At 38.0% G+C, this 13,304-nt stretch overlaps 1 protein-coding gene across 5 annotated transcripts in view; it reads left to right on the plus strand.

Moving 5' to 3' along the window:
- The window catches only part of ppm1ka (protein phosphatase, Mg2+/Mn2+ dependent 1Ka), a 29,186-nt gene extending 18,189 nt beyond the window's left edge, over positions 1-10,997 (plus strand). For 3 of the 5 annotated variants that reach the window (XM_055007942.1, XM_055007941.1, XM_055007943.1), the window contains 4 exons: positions 884-1,028; positions 1,131-1,265; positions 2,176-2,297; positions 10,098-10,997. In XM_055007942.1, the coding sequence (XP_054863917.1) occupies positions 884-1,028; positions 1,131-1,265; positions 2,176-2,297; positions 10,098-10,389 (694 nt within the window). In that variant the 3' untranslated portion in view covers positions 10,390-10,997. Of the gene's footprint in view, positions 1-883; positions 1,029-1,130; positions 1,266-2,175; positions 3,283-3,909; positions 4,069-4,998; positions 5,600-10,097 lie in introns of those variants that run through there. The other 2 variants (XM_055007944.1, XM_023299074.3) reach the window with 2 other exon arrangements.
- Positions 10,998-13,304: the final 2,307 nt, after the last annotated feature.

Here is a 13,304-nt window from a genome sequence, read left to right on the forward strand (position 1 = left end):
TTTAAGCCTAATCTAAAAAGCAGAGAAAGTGTCTGCCTCCCGAACCCAAACTAGGAGCTGATTCCACCAAGGAAACTCTGCAAACAAACAAGTCTGAGAGCAAAGGGTTCTGTTCGGATGATTGGTGCAACAAGGTCTTTAAGATACGATGGAACTTGGTCGCTGAGAGTTTTATATGTGAGGAGAAGGATTTTAAATTGTATCCTGGATTCTACGGGAAGCCAATGAAGAGAAGCTAATACAGGAGAAATATGATCTCTGCTACTGGTTCCTGCAGCATTTTGTATCAGATGGAGGTTTCTAAGAGAATTATTGGACTTCCTGATAATAAGGAATTACAATAGTCCAACCTAGAAGTTATAAATGCATGGACTAGTTTCTCAGCATCACTCTGAAACAGGATGATATTGTTTTTGACGATATAAAGCAGGTTTCTCTGAGATACCAGCAACGTTGAGAATAGTATCAGGCAACACTTCAGCATTTATGAGGTTCATCCAGTTCTTGAAATCAGAGCAGAGCTGCAGGCGGACAGTTGGAGTTTCCCTGCGTCTTCCAGCAGCTGATGTTATGTAAGCACAAGGCTATATTTAACTCTGGACATCATCCACACACACGTTAATGTTTCAGTGTGGGGTTTCTGCATGTGGGAAATGCGGACACAAAGTCAAAGACGTAAATTGTCCTTAAATGTCACTAATCTGACACCAGTCATTGCAGCTATTCCTGCGTCAACATCTGCACATGACTAAGTTAAAGCAAGCTAGTCCTTACATCCGGTGTACTTCTGTGTAAGTCAATATTTACAGGTCACATTGTCACCCTGCAAACATCTGCAACATCAAGGGTCTTCATAACAAACTGATCTTGTGTTTGTGTCCAGGATCCAGAGCTTGGGTGGTTTCGTGACGTGGAACAGCCTCGGTCAGGCCAACGTTAACGGGCGGCTCGCCATGACGCGCAGCATCGGAGACTTTCACCTGAAAACCAGCGGCGTCATCGCAGAGCCGGACACTCGGTGGTTCGCCGTGAGTCCGTCGGTTCACCTCCGACCTGCCAGACACGATGGAGAAATAGAATGTGCACTTCTTGAACACGCTGTAACAGATGCGATGTGTTGATCTCTGCAGGTCCAACACGCCAACGACTCCTTCCTGGCGTTAACCACCGATGGCATCAACTTCCTGCTGAGCGACCAGGAGATCTGTGATGTCATCAACCAGTGCCAAAACCCCACAGAGGCTGCTGATGTCATCGCTCAACAGGTACAGAGAAATTTCAACAAAAAAACCCCACACAGAATACAAAAGCAAAAAAAACTGAACGAGAAAAGTAACAATAACTGGGATAAACAGAAAATAACACATTTTAACATGTTGCGAGAATTTTTTAGATTAACTCGTCATATTTTGCTTACATTTGAATTTAATTTGACACAAAATAAACTTGGAGGACCATTTGTTTATGTGAATGCATCATTTTCTTATTCAAATAACCAAATTACCAGTTAGTTGAGCTTTATTTAGTTAAAACTCTTTGACAAGAGAGAACCAGCTGCATAAACACAAGATCGAAACAATGAAAAATGTTCACTGTGGTTAGGGAAATAGCACACCTTTTGCTAGAGATACCTTCTAGTGTCACTCCTCCATTCCATTTCCCACGGTTACCTTTTGTTCTTTGCTGTACTACCCTCTGTTACTGATTAGACTCATGCTCTGTGTTGGTAAGCCCACCGTATGCCAGAACACCAATAAACATCCCACTACAGTGAGTGAAATTTCTTCAACACCTGCAATAAACTTCTGACTCCTTACAATATAAAGTCCTGCACCTCTGTGGAAACAGAACAACCATGAATGACAGTTAGAATGACAGAAATCAGGGAAAAAGAAGATTTCTTTAATTATACATTTCTTAAAACTGTAAAAACCTGGTTCTACAGATGTTACCAATGCTGGAATAAATGTTATCTCCACTATTTCTATGTTTCCAGCTTCGACAGACTTTTTCTCTCTACTCTGATCATCAGCTGTAGAAAGATGTTTCGCCATGCTGGATGTATCTTCAATGACTTTCTCTTCTGTTCACTGTTTCTGAGCCATGCTGCATTTATTGTATTGATCTAGTGAACATTAGAAGATACGAAACACTAAACACGGATCTGTCTTCCAGGCGCTGCAGTACGGCTCGGAGGACAACGCCACCATCGTCATCGTTCCGTTGGGCGCATGGGGGAAACATCAGAGCTCCTCCAACGTCTACAGCATCAGCAGGAGCTTCGCCTCCAGTGGGAGGTGGGCTTAAACACCACAAAGACTTTGACTGGAGGGACACAAAAACGTTTTTAAATTCAGAATTCATTTGAAGACGTCGAGGTCCAGCAGAAAAACATTTTAACCCACCCGTTTAATTTAATGTCAAACCTGCTTGGTTGATCGTGATATAAGAGGCTCGAGATTTGAGTTTCAACCCACAAACAAGTATTTCTGTGCAGAAGACGAATGATATTTTGTCAATACCAAGCAGGGGTTAGTTCAGACTTGAGATGTATTTTCACATTTCAATCAGACACAATTTCTAGATGTTAAAGACATGAACCCAAATCAGTTTCTGCGTGGTTTTTGCTCCTGTGTCATTTTCAGTGCAATATAAAGTCCTCTATGGAAACAGAACAACTATGAAGAAGGAGAAAGAGTTAGAATGATGGAAATCAGGAAAAATGGAAAAAAGTTCTATTTAATTGATAATTTAAGTTACAAAAATGTAAAAAACAAAACCTGGAACCACTGTTCCCTCTAAGCTGCGCGCGTGCGCAATTGCGCACTGCTGACACGGTCTCCGCGCACAGAAAATCTGCGCTGCACAAAAAAAAAATCCAACCTAAATTGTAAATAAAATAAACACGTAACAATTCATTCTGTGCTATTTTTCAGTGTGAGTCAGTGAGTGACCGGTGACTGGCTGCTGCAGCCAATGATGCGATTCACATACGTATTTACCATAGACTGTATATAATGGTATTTACGCAGCTAATCAACGTCAGGCGTCCTTATGTGCAGCCATCGTTGTTGTCATAGATATGAATGAGTAGATAGGACACGCCCCTTTGAGCTGCGTGCTACAGCGAGGCTAAGCTAGTGGGGGAAAAGTTTCAGTGCATTCCGTTGATGTAGACGGCGTGAAAACGGAAACAACAAGTATGCCGGCTCACTGTGCTGCATATAATTACACACTACGTCGTACGATTGAGACAAGGAAACTTGGAATGACTTTTCATAGGTAAGAATAGTTTTTGCTCTTTTTTCATTATGAAATCTTGTTGAGAGCTTCCAGTCTATGAGAGCTAACTAGTTAGCCACTAGCAAAACGCTAAGGCGAGCTAGCAGCTTGACAACCAAATACCAGACGATTAATAGTAGCTGTAGTATAGTTGTACAAGCAGTAGTAGTAATACTAAAAGTACAAGCAGCAGTAGTAGTATAAACAGCTGTTAGAGTCGTAGAAGTAGTATCAGTATTTGTAATAGTATTACAAGTTGTAGTAGCAGTGCCAGTATCAGCAGCAGTAGTTAGTACTATCACTACTGCTAGTAGTAGTCACATTGCTATTACTGCCACCAATACTACCAATAGTAGTTATAAAGCCTAACTCATGTATATCCAGATTACCATCTATGTTCTTCCTCCAAATCCATTTTATGATTGGGATTACAGGCAGTTCTTTAGGACTGCTCTCAAATAATTGAAATGTTACTAAACAAGGTTATACTTATCAAATTAAATAGCTCTGGTCTCCAGTATATTGGCGAATTCGGTTCTTTGTACTTAATTTATTAGCATGATTTCTTTTTAATATGTTGTGTACAGACTTAATTACTTCTCTGTCTACTTTTCTTACTCCATGTAGGTTTCCCAGAGACTATGGGTTGAGGAGGAATTGGAAGTTTGTTGGCTTAGACCTGGTGTCATTCCATCAGTGTTAAACTTCCCGGCTCATCTTGGAAGAGTACGTGCCAGAAAGACCACGACCAAGCAGCCTTGAGATCTTAGGCAGCGTCTCCCTGAGGTGGGTGTCGATGGTGTTCACAGTCAGATCTGTGGTAATCCTGTCAAAAAACAAAACAGAAAAAAATCTAGATTATAAATCAACATGTAACCAAAGCACTCTGTGTATAACGCCATAGTATAGGATGTAGTTCAGAAAACGTCAAAGTATAGTATGTTTTACTCAAGAATAACATAGTATGGCCTGTAGTTCATAGTACAGCATGTTGGCAAGAAAAAAAAACAAAACATAGATTATTATGTGGTTCAAAAAGCGCAAAATGATAGGATGTTGCCTAAAATTGTCATATGTGGTTCAAAAAATGTCATAGTGCAGTATATTGTCAAAATAGTATGTAATTCAAGAAAACATCAGAGTATAATATGTCATCTAAAAAATGCCATAGAATAATAATTTCATTGCACAAGTAAAAGTATAGTAACTTTTAAAACTGTTCGAATTCTTATATGTTGCTAAAAAAAACCAAAAAAACTAAAACAAAAAAGTCACAGTAATATGTCAATTAAAAAAGCCTATAGTATAGTGTGTCGCCCAACAAACATCATAGTACAGCATGTAGCTCTAAAAACGTCACAGTATAGCCTTTATTCCACAGCTGTCAGTAGGTGAGGAGCAACACAAAAACAGTCCAAACGCTGGTTTCCAGAGGGTTAGACGAGAATTTATTTGAAAGAGTAAGTTTACAACAACACAACATGTGAGGGGGTTAAAAACAAATGGGTGTTAGTAAAATAAAAATAAATAAACAGAACTAAAAGTGAACTTCACATTGACATTGATGGGCATTCCAACCAGGAATAAAGTAAAAGATAATCAATACGAAAAAAAACTCTTCCTGTTCACCTCTTAAAACCCAAAAACACACCTCAGTAGCACCCTAAACTAAAACTACCAATGGGTTTCCTGTTTTCCTTTGTGAACAATTCAAAGGTCCCTCTCTATCTCCCCACACATCCACCAACCACTGGAACACATCTCCAAAGTTCTGCTGGACCAGCTCAGCTTCCCCTCAGAAGAAGTGGCGCCACCTGCCAGATGAAGGAGCCTTTTGAGAGGCAGCTGGCATCGTGATTGGACTGTACTTTGGTCTGTTCCAATCCAGCTTCAGCTCCAGAGACGGCAGGCGGGACGAGTCAACGGAGGCCGGGTGGACGAAGGCATGAAGCTGAGTACAATCCAGAAAACAACAGAGGAGGAGGAAACAAACATAGTAGTATAGTATATTGTATAAATAACAAGTCAAAGGAAAGAGACATACATTGTAGAATTGTAGTAATTGTGGGCTGACTGGCCTTGGCAATGGTCGTTGGAATGTGAATAACACTGACCACACCTCACAGAGGTTATAAGCTGAGGCAACATCAACCACCACCAGAACTGAAGAAGCCTCTTGGATGAGAGGTGAAACGTCTTCAAGGAACCTTCTTAAAGTCCAGTTGGATTGATTTAAACAACTTTGGATAACTGATTTACTGATTATCAGCATTTTATTTTTTACTGATTTATGGTAATAAATTTAAAAATGGCGCTATTTTGGCTCTGAACCTTTATCTACCTGTGGTCGCTCTGTCTTCTGGAGTGATTTGATTGGTTTTACGTCACGAATAAAACTCCTTTAACTTAACATCTGTAAACAAAACAAAAACGTATCAACAAAGTTTTCTCTTAGAGTTTGTGTTCTTCTAAGTCTAACTCCAAGATTTTAAATACTTTCATTTACTTCAAATGAATATCTACTCCAAATGTCTCACTAATAATCATTATCAGCCTTAAAAACCCACAAAACACCCCTCTATACTGGACCACACTTAGTACAGTCCGGTTCCCCCTTCTATAAATCTGCTTGGAATCTTCCACTTCCTGTTTGTCAAAGTGGCCTTCTACCTGGACAGGTTCTGTTGGAGCTCATGCAACAAACATTTTGGGTAACTGCACTTTAATATGGATGGATGACACTGAATTAGAGTCTGTTTTAATGAGACTGAGTTAAGATGTGTAGCTTTGTCATTAAATAGGAAATTATTTCTCAGAATTCACAGAGGAAAGTCTGAAATGTTTGCTAGGTTAGCGTCCCACATGTTCTTTGGCTCAGCTAAAGCTAACTCTCTCCAACTTCTGGATCTCTTGAGTTGCTTGTTGTTAAAATATCTTGCTAGAGGTGCTGAAGCTCAGAAAGTCTGAGATGTTTGTTCAGAATAAGCTCATTCTCAAGTCTGATCTGAACTGTCCTCTTTTGTTTTAACTTTCCCTAAACTTAGGAGTTAATGACAGAGCAGCACATCCAGACTCAGTCTCATTTATGTAGAGATTAAACTTCAGTGTCATTCATTGATGTTAAAGTGCAGTTTTTCAAATGTTTGTTGCAAATGCTCCCGACCAAACCAGTCCAGGTGGAAGACGATGTGAAGAGAAAGCTCCAGAGGATGAATATCACACATTTACGTTGGAAATAAATGTCCTTTAATTAGACATTGTCATGCAAAAGTTGGATTTCCCTTTAATGATGTTCAAATCTTTGTTGAGTGTTTTGTTGATGTTGGTTTCTAAATGTTTTTTGACACTCGGCCCCAAAGATTAAAACTTTCTACGGCTCACAAGCTGCAACAATTCACACATTATCAACTATCTTTCTGACTAAACTAAGATAAAAAGTGAAAAACTGCCTGATTCCTGCATCATGAATGTAAATCTTTTTGGTTTTTATGACAGTAAACTGAATATGTTTAGGTTTGACATTTTATAAACCAAAACAAGAAATGAATTAGTGGAGAAAACAATCAACAGATTAATGGACAAAGAAAATGTGTTTTCCAACATATATGGCTGAATTACTCCAGCATTACAAGATATATACAATTTTAATTCAATTTTATTTATATAACGCCAATTACAGGTCAAATTGTCTCAAGACACTTTATTTTTATATTTTTTGTCATTTAAAATATGACAAAGTAAGAAATTTAAACCTCTTGACTAATCCAATTTATTATTTGGTTTTTAAGAGACTAATGGACAACTAAAATAACTTTCTCCACTAAAACTAATAAACATGAGGTCATATAGAAGGAACAGTTTTAAATACTGCAGTCCCACGACGACAAGAATAAGGTTTGTCAACAAAAAGTAAATCTGCTGGTGGATTCCATTAAAGTCCTAATAAATGATAATAAAGTGTGATGTCAAAGTAAAGATATGAAGTTGAACATGTGGATGGAGGTTGATAAAAGTTGACCTTCTTTCATTTCTCTGGAGCGACTCCATGGATTTTATGGATGGTGGTTAAAGACCTGCTCTTCTAGTGGTCTTCCTTCTAGTCTCTGTAAAAAGTCAGTCCATCCTGGCCGACTTCAACACCTCTTCATGACAACTTGTTCTGCCTCCGACCTCGTGGAAACTCAAGAAACTCGGGAAAACCTGTCGAGACTCGAAGAACTCGTGGAGACTCGAGGAACTCGTGAGGCGGGGGAAGGTGTGGTGGGTGGTGGGGGAAGGTGGGGGAGTAGAGGGGGGAGGCCACCACCCACCTTCCCGCCTACTCTCCGCCCTGACTCCACCCAGACTCCGCCTTGGCTCCACCCATGTGGTGATGTCAGCAACTACGATGTCAAAGGGACGACGAATTTATTTCTTTGTGTCTGATCTGTAGCTCAGTGAGTTAAGGATTTGCCTATGGAGCTGCAGGTCGCTGGTTCAAGACCAGACACTTCTTAAATTTTCTCAATATCCTGACAAAGACAAAGAAAGAAAACTGCCACTGGTGGGTCTTGAACCTGCGACCCTCCGCTCTGTAGTCTCTCCTCTTATCCTCCTGAGCTACTCGCTCAGATACTAATTCTGCCTTTTTTTGCGCATTTATCATCTATTTTTTGTCGTGTTCGAGTTTTTTTTTTTAACTCGAGTCTCGACTCGACCGTTTTTCTCAGGAGGCTGGACTTCAGCCTTTGTGCTGGAGGGTGGAACCCTCAGTTCCAAGACTTTCCAAAGCCTCCAGTCCTCCCGAGTCCTCAGGACCTGAGCTTTCACACAGTCTGAGGGCTGAAATTTTCTAAGTCCCACAGTAGTTCTCTGTTAGATTGAACTTTCACACAGTCCAAGGACTGATATCTCCTAAGTTCCTGAGTAGTTCTGTTAGTTTGAACCTTCAGACAGTCTGAGGACTGATATCTTCTAAGTTCCTGAGTAGTTCTCTGTTAGTTTGAACCTTCAGACAGTCCAAGGACTGATATCTCCTAAGTTCTTGAATAGTTCTCTGTTAGTTTGAACCTTCAGACAGTCTGAGGACTGAAATTCTCAAAGTTCTTGAGTAGTTCTCTGTTAGTTTGAACCTTCAGACAGTCTGAGGGCTGAAGTTTTAAAAGTTTCTCAGTACTTCTCTGTTAGTTTGAACTTTCTAGTTAACAGAAGCCTTAAATCTTGTGACCATGAGTCTTGATTTCACATTTAGACCATCCATCTGACTTCTTCTCAGACCTTCACCTGTGGGTTTTTTAGAAATCCTCAACAAACTTTGATTCTCTTCAATGAACAGTAAAGTTTGTGGAGATCAGAAGGTAACATTAGTTTGATAAATGCCTTCAACTACTAGTAGACTTTATCTGGAAAGCAGTTTTCTGAAATAAGTTCTTAGTAAATCTATCCACAATCAAACCAAGAACATAGAAAGAGGAAATGTTTGAAGAAACAACTCGATGTTTTCATTTCAGACTAGAAAACGCTTTAATACCTTTATGTGTTTTTGCTCTTTTTGATCGTTTTATTGTCTCTTCTGTTGAATTTGATCTTCTAAAGTCTAACTGGTGTCTTTTCAAATGTTTTGTCTTTAGTTTGATTCTTCTTAAACGTTTAGTTTTGCTCCTTTCTCACCTTTTATCTAATGTCTGATTTGATTTCCAAATGTTTTGTCTTTTTAATGTTTAATTGTTTTTTCAAATGTTTTATCGGCTTGTTTGAGTTTTTTTTTCTTTCCCAATATTTAATGTTTCAATTAAATCTGTAAGGTTTTTATTTTTAAATGTTTTACCACCTTTTAATGTTTATTTTCTGTTTAAATGCTTCATTGTATTTTCTGTGTAATTCCTATTCGAAGTTTTATTGTCTTTAAGATGTAATTTTCTAATTAAACATTTAATTTTTTAATTAAATGTTTTGTCTTTTTAAACGTTTAATAATCTAATTAAATGTTTTGCATTTTTAAAAATGTTTTGTCTGTTTAATATAGTTAAACATTAAATACAATTAAATGATACTAAACAGACAAAATATTGAATTAGATAATTCAACAAGATACAATACATGTAAGTATGAAATTAAACAAAATTTTTAAAATACAAATATTAAAAATTACAGATAAAATATTTTCCATAATTAAACATTTAAAAAATACAAGTAAACAAGAAGAACATTAAACATTTTAAAAAATGCAAAACATTTAGATTATTAAACCTTTAAAAAGACAAAACATTTAATTTAAAAATCAAATGTTTAATTCGAAAATTACATCTTAAATTTTTTAAATCTTTTTAATAAAACTTTTTAAAAGTTTTATTGTATTATTTTTTTTTGCCTTTGATTTAATTGCTTTTTGTTATGTAGTTTGTTTCTTTAATCTTTTTCTGTCAAGATTTTAACTCCAACCTGAAAAATGAAATAAAACTTTAAATCACAATGAAAATACTTCTGTTGTCACAATCATGAGTTAGTCAATTATTCAGTTTATCAATTCAACTTTATTTGTTTAGCACCTTTTACACAGATGACAAAACTAAACAAGCAAAGAGAAAAAACTATGCTAAAACTATGATTAAAACTCAAAAACATATTAAAAAAAATAAAAAATTTAACATGGTAATAAAATCTGTTGTGTTCAGGGGATGGAGGGAGTTTATTGAAGTCTTCTTGGGCTCACATGGTAAATCATTTAACATATAAACTTGATATTCAGTCTAAGGAAACTGGAAACTGCAGAGCGACAGAAGAACCAACAATATCTCCTGTTTTCTCCTTTAATGAGTCGACTCTTGTGCTTTCAGAACAAAGAACTACAGACTCTTCACAACCTGCTCAAACTCTTGGTACAGGACCTCACCACACGGGTCAAGAAGGTTTCTGTCTCATTTCTACTCTGAAGCTCACCTTCTCCTGCTCAAACTGCTGACAAATGTTTCTGCTGCTCTAAAGTCTGGTCTCCAGAACTTCCTAAAAACTCTCAAAGTCTCTTCTGCTGCAGGTTGCTATGTAGAACTGTTCCAGAAAACCTCACTAAACCACATGGAGGGGCCTCAAGATAGTCGTCCAAATGAAACCATACAAAAACCAAACTAGCACAACCCAAACGCTAAAGTCTCCTGCAGCCTACCAGAGAACCTCTGAGAACAGAGAATCAGGACAGGAACTCTTACCTTCTGGACAACCAACGCTGGTTCACAAACAAGAATACAGAATGTGTCTGACCAGAAACCTCTAAAGACTCACTACAGCCAAGATAAAGACACAACTCAGCTGCACCAAATCCACTAATCACTGCACACATTAGCACCATGTGTTAACTGTGGCTAAAGAACCACATTTACCAAGACAACTATCCAGTACAAAGCCCTAAAACACACCAAGAAACACATTAAAGTCTATTTTACTGCTGGAAGCTGCAAGCCAACGCCTAAAAAACACACTAAAGCAATGGAGCCAAACCCGGTTCACTGGTGAAGAGAAGCAGAGGAAATGTTTGTCTGCAGCTAAATAAAGCAGGAAGACACTGAGCTGCTCAGGTGTTCCTGATAACACCAAGCTGCTCAGGTGTTCCTGATAACACCTAGCAGCCACCTGGACAGCCAATAGGAACACAGCTTACTGGAAGTCCAGAGGGCTGGCTTAGTGAAGGAAATTTAGTTTAAAGTTGAAGCAGAAAGTTAATAAAGAAAGTTGAAAACCACCTTCTGATACCTGAAATCTCTGAGTTTTCACACAAAGAACACCTGAACATGTCAAACTGGTTCCATAGTAGAACCATCATTGTAAAAACATCATAGTATGGTGTGTTGCTCAAAAAACATTAGGACCCAGCTGTCAGGAGACAAACATGTAAGAAACATGAGAACAGAGAGAACCCAACCAGTAAGTCACAGTTTATCATCATCTAATCATCTCCTGAAGTCCATATGGTGAGAGACATCAGTATCTGGTTGTTCATTTACCAGAGGATGCTTAGAATCATGCTGATGTGGTCTGTACTCTACAGCAGTGGTTCTCAACTGGTCTGGGCCTGGGACCCACCATAAAACTGAAATGACAAGTCGTGACCCAAACAATATTTCTCCAAATATCAACAATTTATTGATTGAGCGTTCGAAGACAAAACTTTTAAACTTGAACTCAAGTACTTCACAACAACTCAAAATCAAGCAGCAATACTAATTCAAGTACTGAGGACTTTGAAACAAGTAGAACAATAGCCTCAAGTAGTTCTCAGGATATATAAAAGTGCATTTTTTTTTCTACAAAAAAAGTGCAATTCAACAAAACCAGTAGCTTCTCATAATACTGCACAAGTCTGCAACATTGCTGTTGTAGCTGGAGAAACTATGTATAGAAATATGTGCAAAAGAGTCCAAAACATGAAAACTGATGAAGTGCATTCAACAAATTATTAAAGTGAAGAAATGCTTAATGTTCTGATCAATCTCAAAATGTAAACACAATAAAACATTTTTCAAAGGGCTTAACTATATTTGAAAGCCAATATTTGGGGAAAAAAATAGTGTGCAATATTGAAAGAAAAGTGTGTTTTTAAGCACTTACAAATAAACAAAAGTCACAAGTCACGATAAAAGTACTGCAGAACTACATGAAGTTCTAATGGCTTAGCTGAGGATGCTTTTTGGCCTTTACAAGAGTCTCAAAATCTGGCTGTATGCATGATAAAGCAACTCTGAGGTCATGCTCAATGTTCAGTTTATTTCGGTATTTTGTTTTCAGCTGAACAAGAGCTGAGAAGCCACATTCACAGAGGTATGTGGTGCTGAATGGTAGGAGGATTTTTACAGCTCGACTAGCAATGGAGGGATACTCTCTCAACACATCGTTGCACCAGAACTGGGAAAGGCTTACCTCTGTGAATTTCTTTCTGAGAGTGTGGTCACATGATAGCTCCACCAGCTGACATTCATCGCTGCTAGGCAACGTGATGCTTTCCATGTTTATTCCAAACGGGTCGCGCACCCAGTCGTCCTCGGGTTGTTTATCGGGAAAGTAGTCGCTAAACCGCTCGAAAAGTTTATTCAGATGCGTGCTTTTGGACTCCTTTGTCTTCGATGTAGGAAAATCCATATTTAATGTACTCGCCGTCGTACTTGCGTTTAGCCATGCTGCTGTTGCTATGAAAACATGCAGTTTCTTCTACAGTAATACGAGTGTCCTCACCGGTCGCTGCTGACACGACGACCCCCTGCGGGTGCGGAGGGGAACTACAATGACTCGCCACTAAATTGGATTATCTTTATTTTTCTCTCTTTTTAGAAAAAGGCTCGCGACCCACCAAAAACGGCCCCGCGACCCACCAGTTGAGAAACACTGCTTTACAGTATTTTAGTGACTCAATAAATGCCTAAGTTGTTTTTTTAAAATGCTTTTTAGTTTTTAATAAACATTTAACAGCCTATATGTAATCAATAAATGGCCTTTGCCTATCTTAAGAAAAATTCACTCAGAACTCTGATATGTTAACAGTACTAAATAAATCAATAAATACATGCATACACACAAAAATAAGTTAATACATTAACTGTGTTAAGATAAGATTTAGATTTTTTTTTTAAAAAGTTGTTTATGTTTTTGCAGAATCCAGTATTGATCACTGGTTGGTCATTACATTTTGTTAGTTTGATTTCACTGTTTAAAATGATGCCACCTCTTTTCAGACAGAACCTGTGATAATAAAACAATACAAAATTTTTAGTTCCGTGTTAATAAAGCACTTAAAGCTTTAAGTATGGCTAAATGCTTTTTTCAAAATTAAATATATCACTCCTTAGGTGGTAGTGGCCCCAAGTTCAGTAAAGTTGGAAAGATATTCACAGATTCACACTTCCAGCATCAATAACTCATTAGATATAGGTTGTCAGAACATAAACGGTGCCTCTTTCCCATTGTTGCAAGGCAGACAATGTGCTACAAGCCCAGTTTTATCAAAAGTAGCTGTCTTTCAAGCTACAGGAATAACATTGGTGTCTATGGAGTGAACA

This window comes from Amphiprion ocellaris, chromosome 23, assembly GCF_022539595.1.
Source record: "Amphiprion ocellaris isolate individual 3 ecotype Okinawa chromosome 23, ASM2253959v1, whole genome shotgun sequence".
Lineage (NCBI taxonomy): Eukaryota > Metazoa > Chordata > Actinopteri > Pomacentridae > Amphiprion > Amphiprion ocellaris.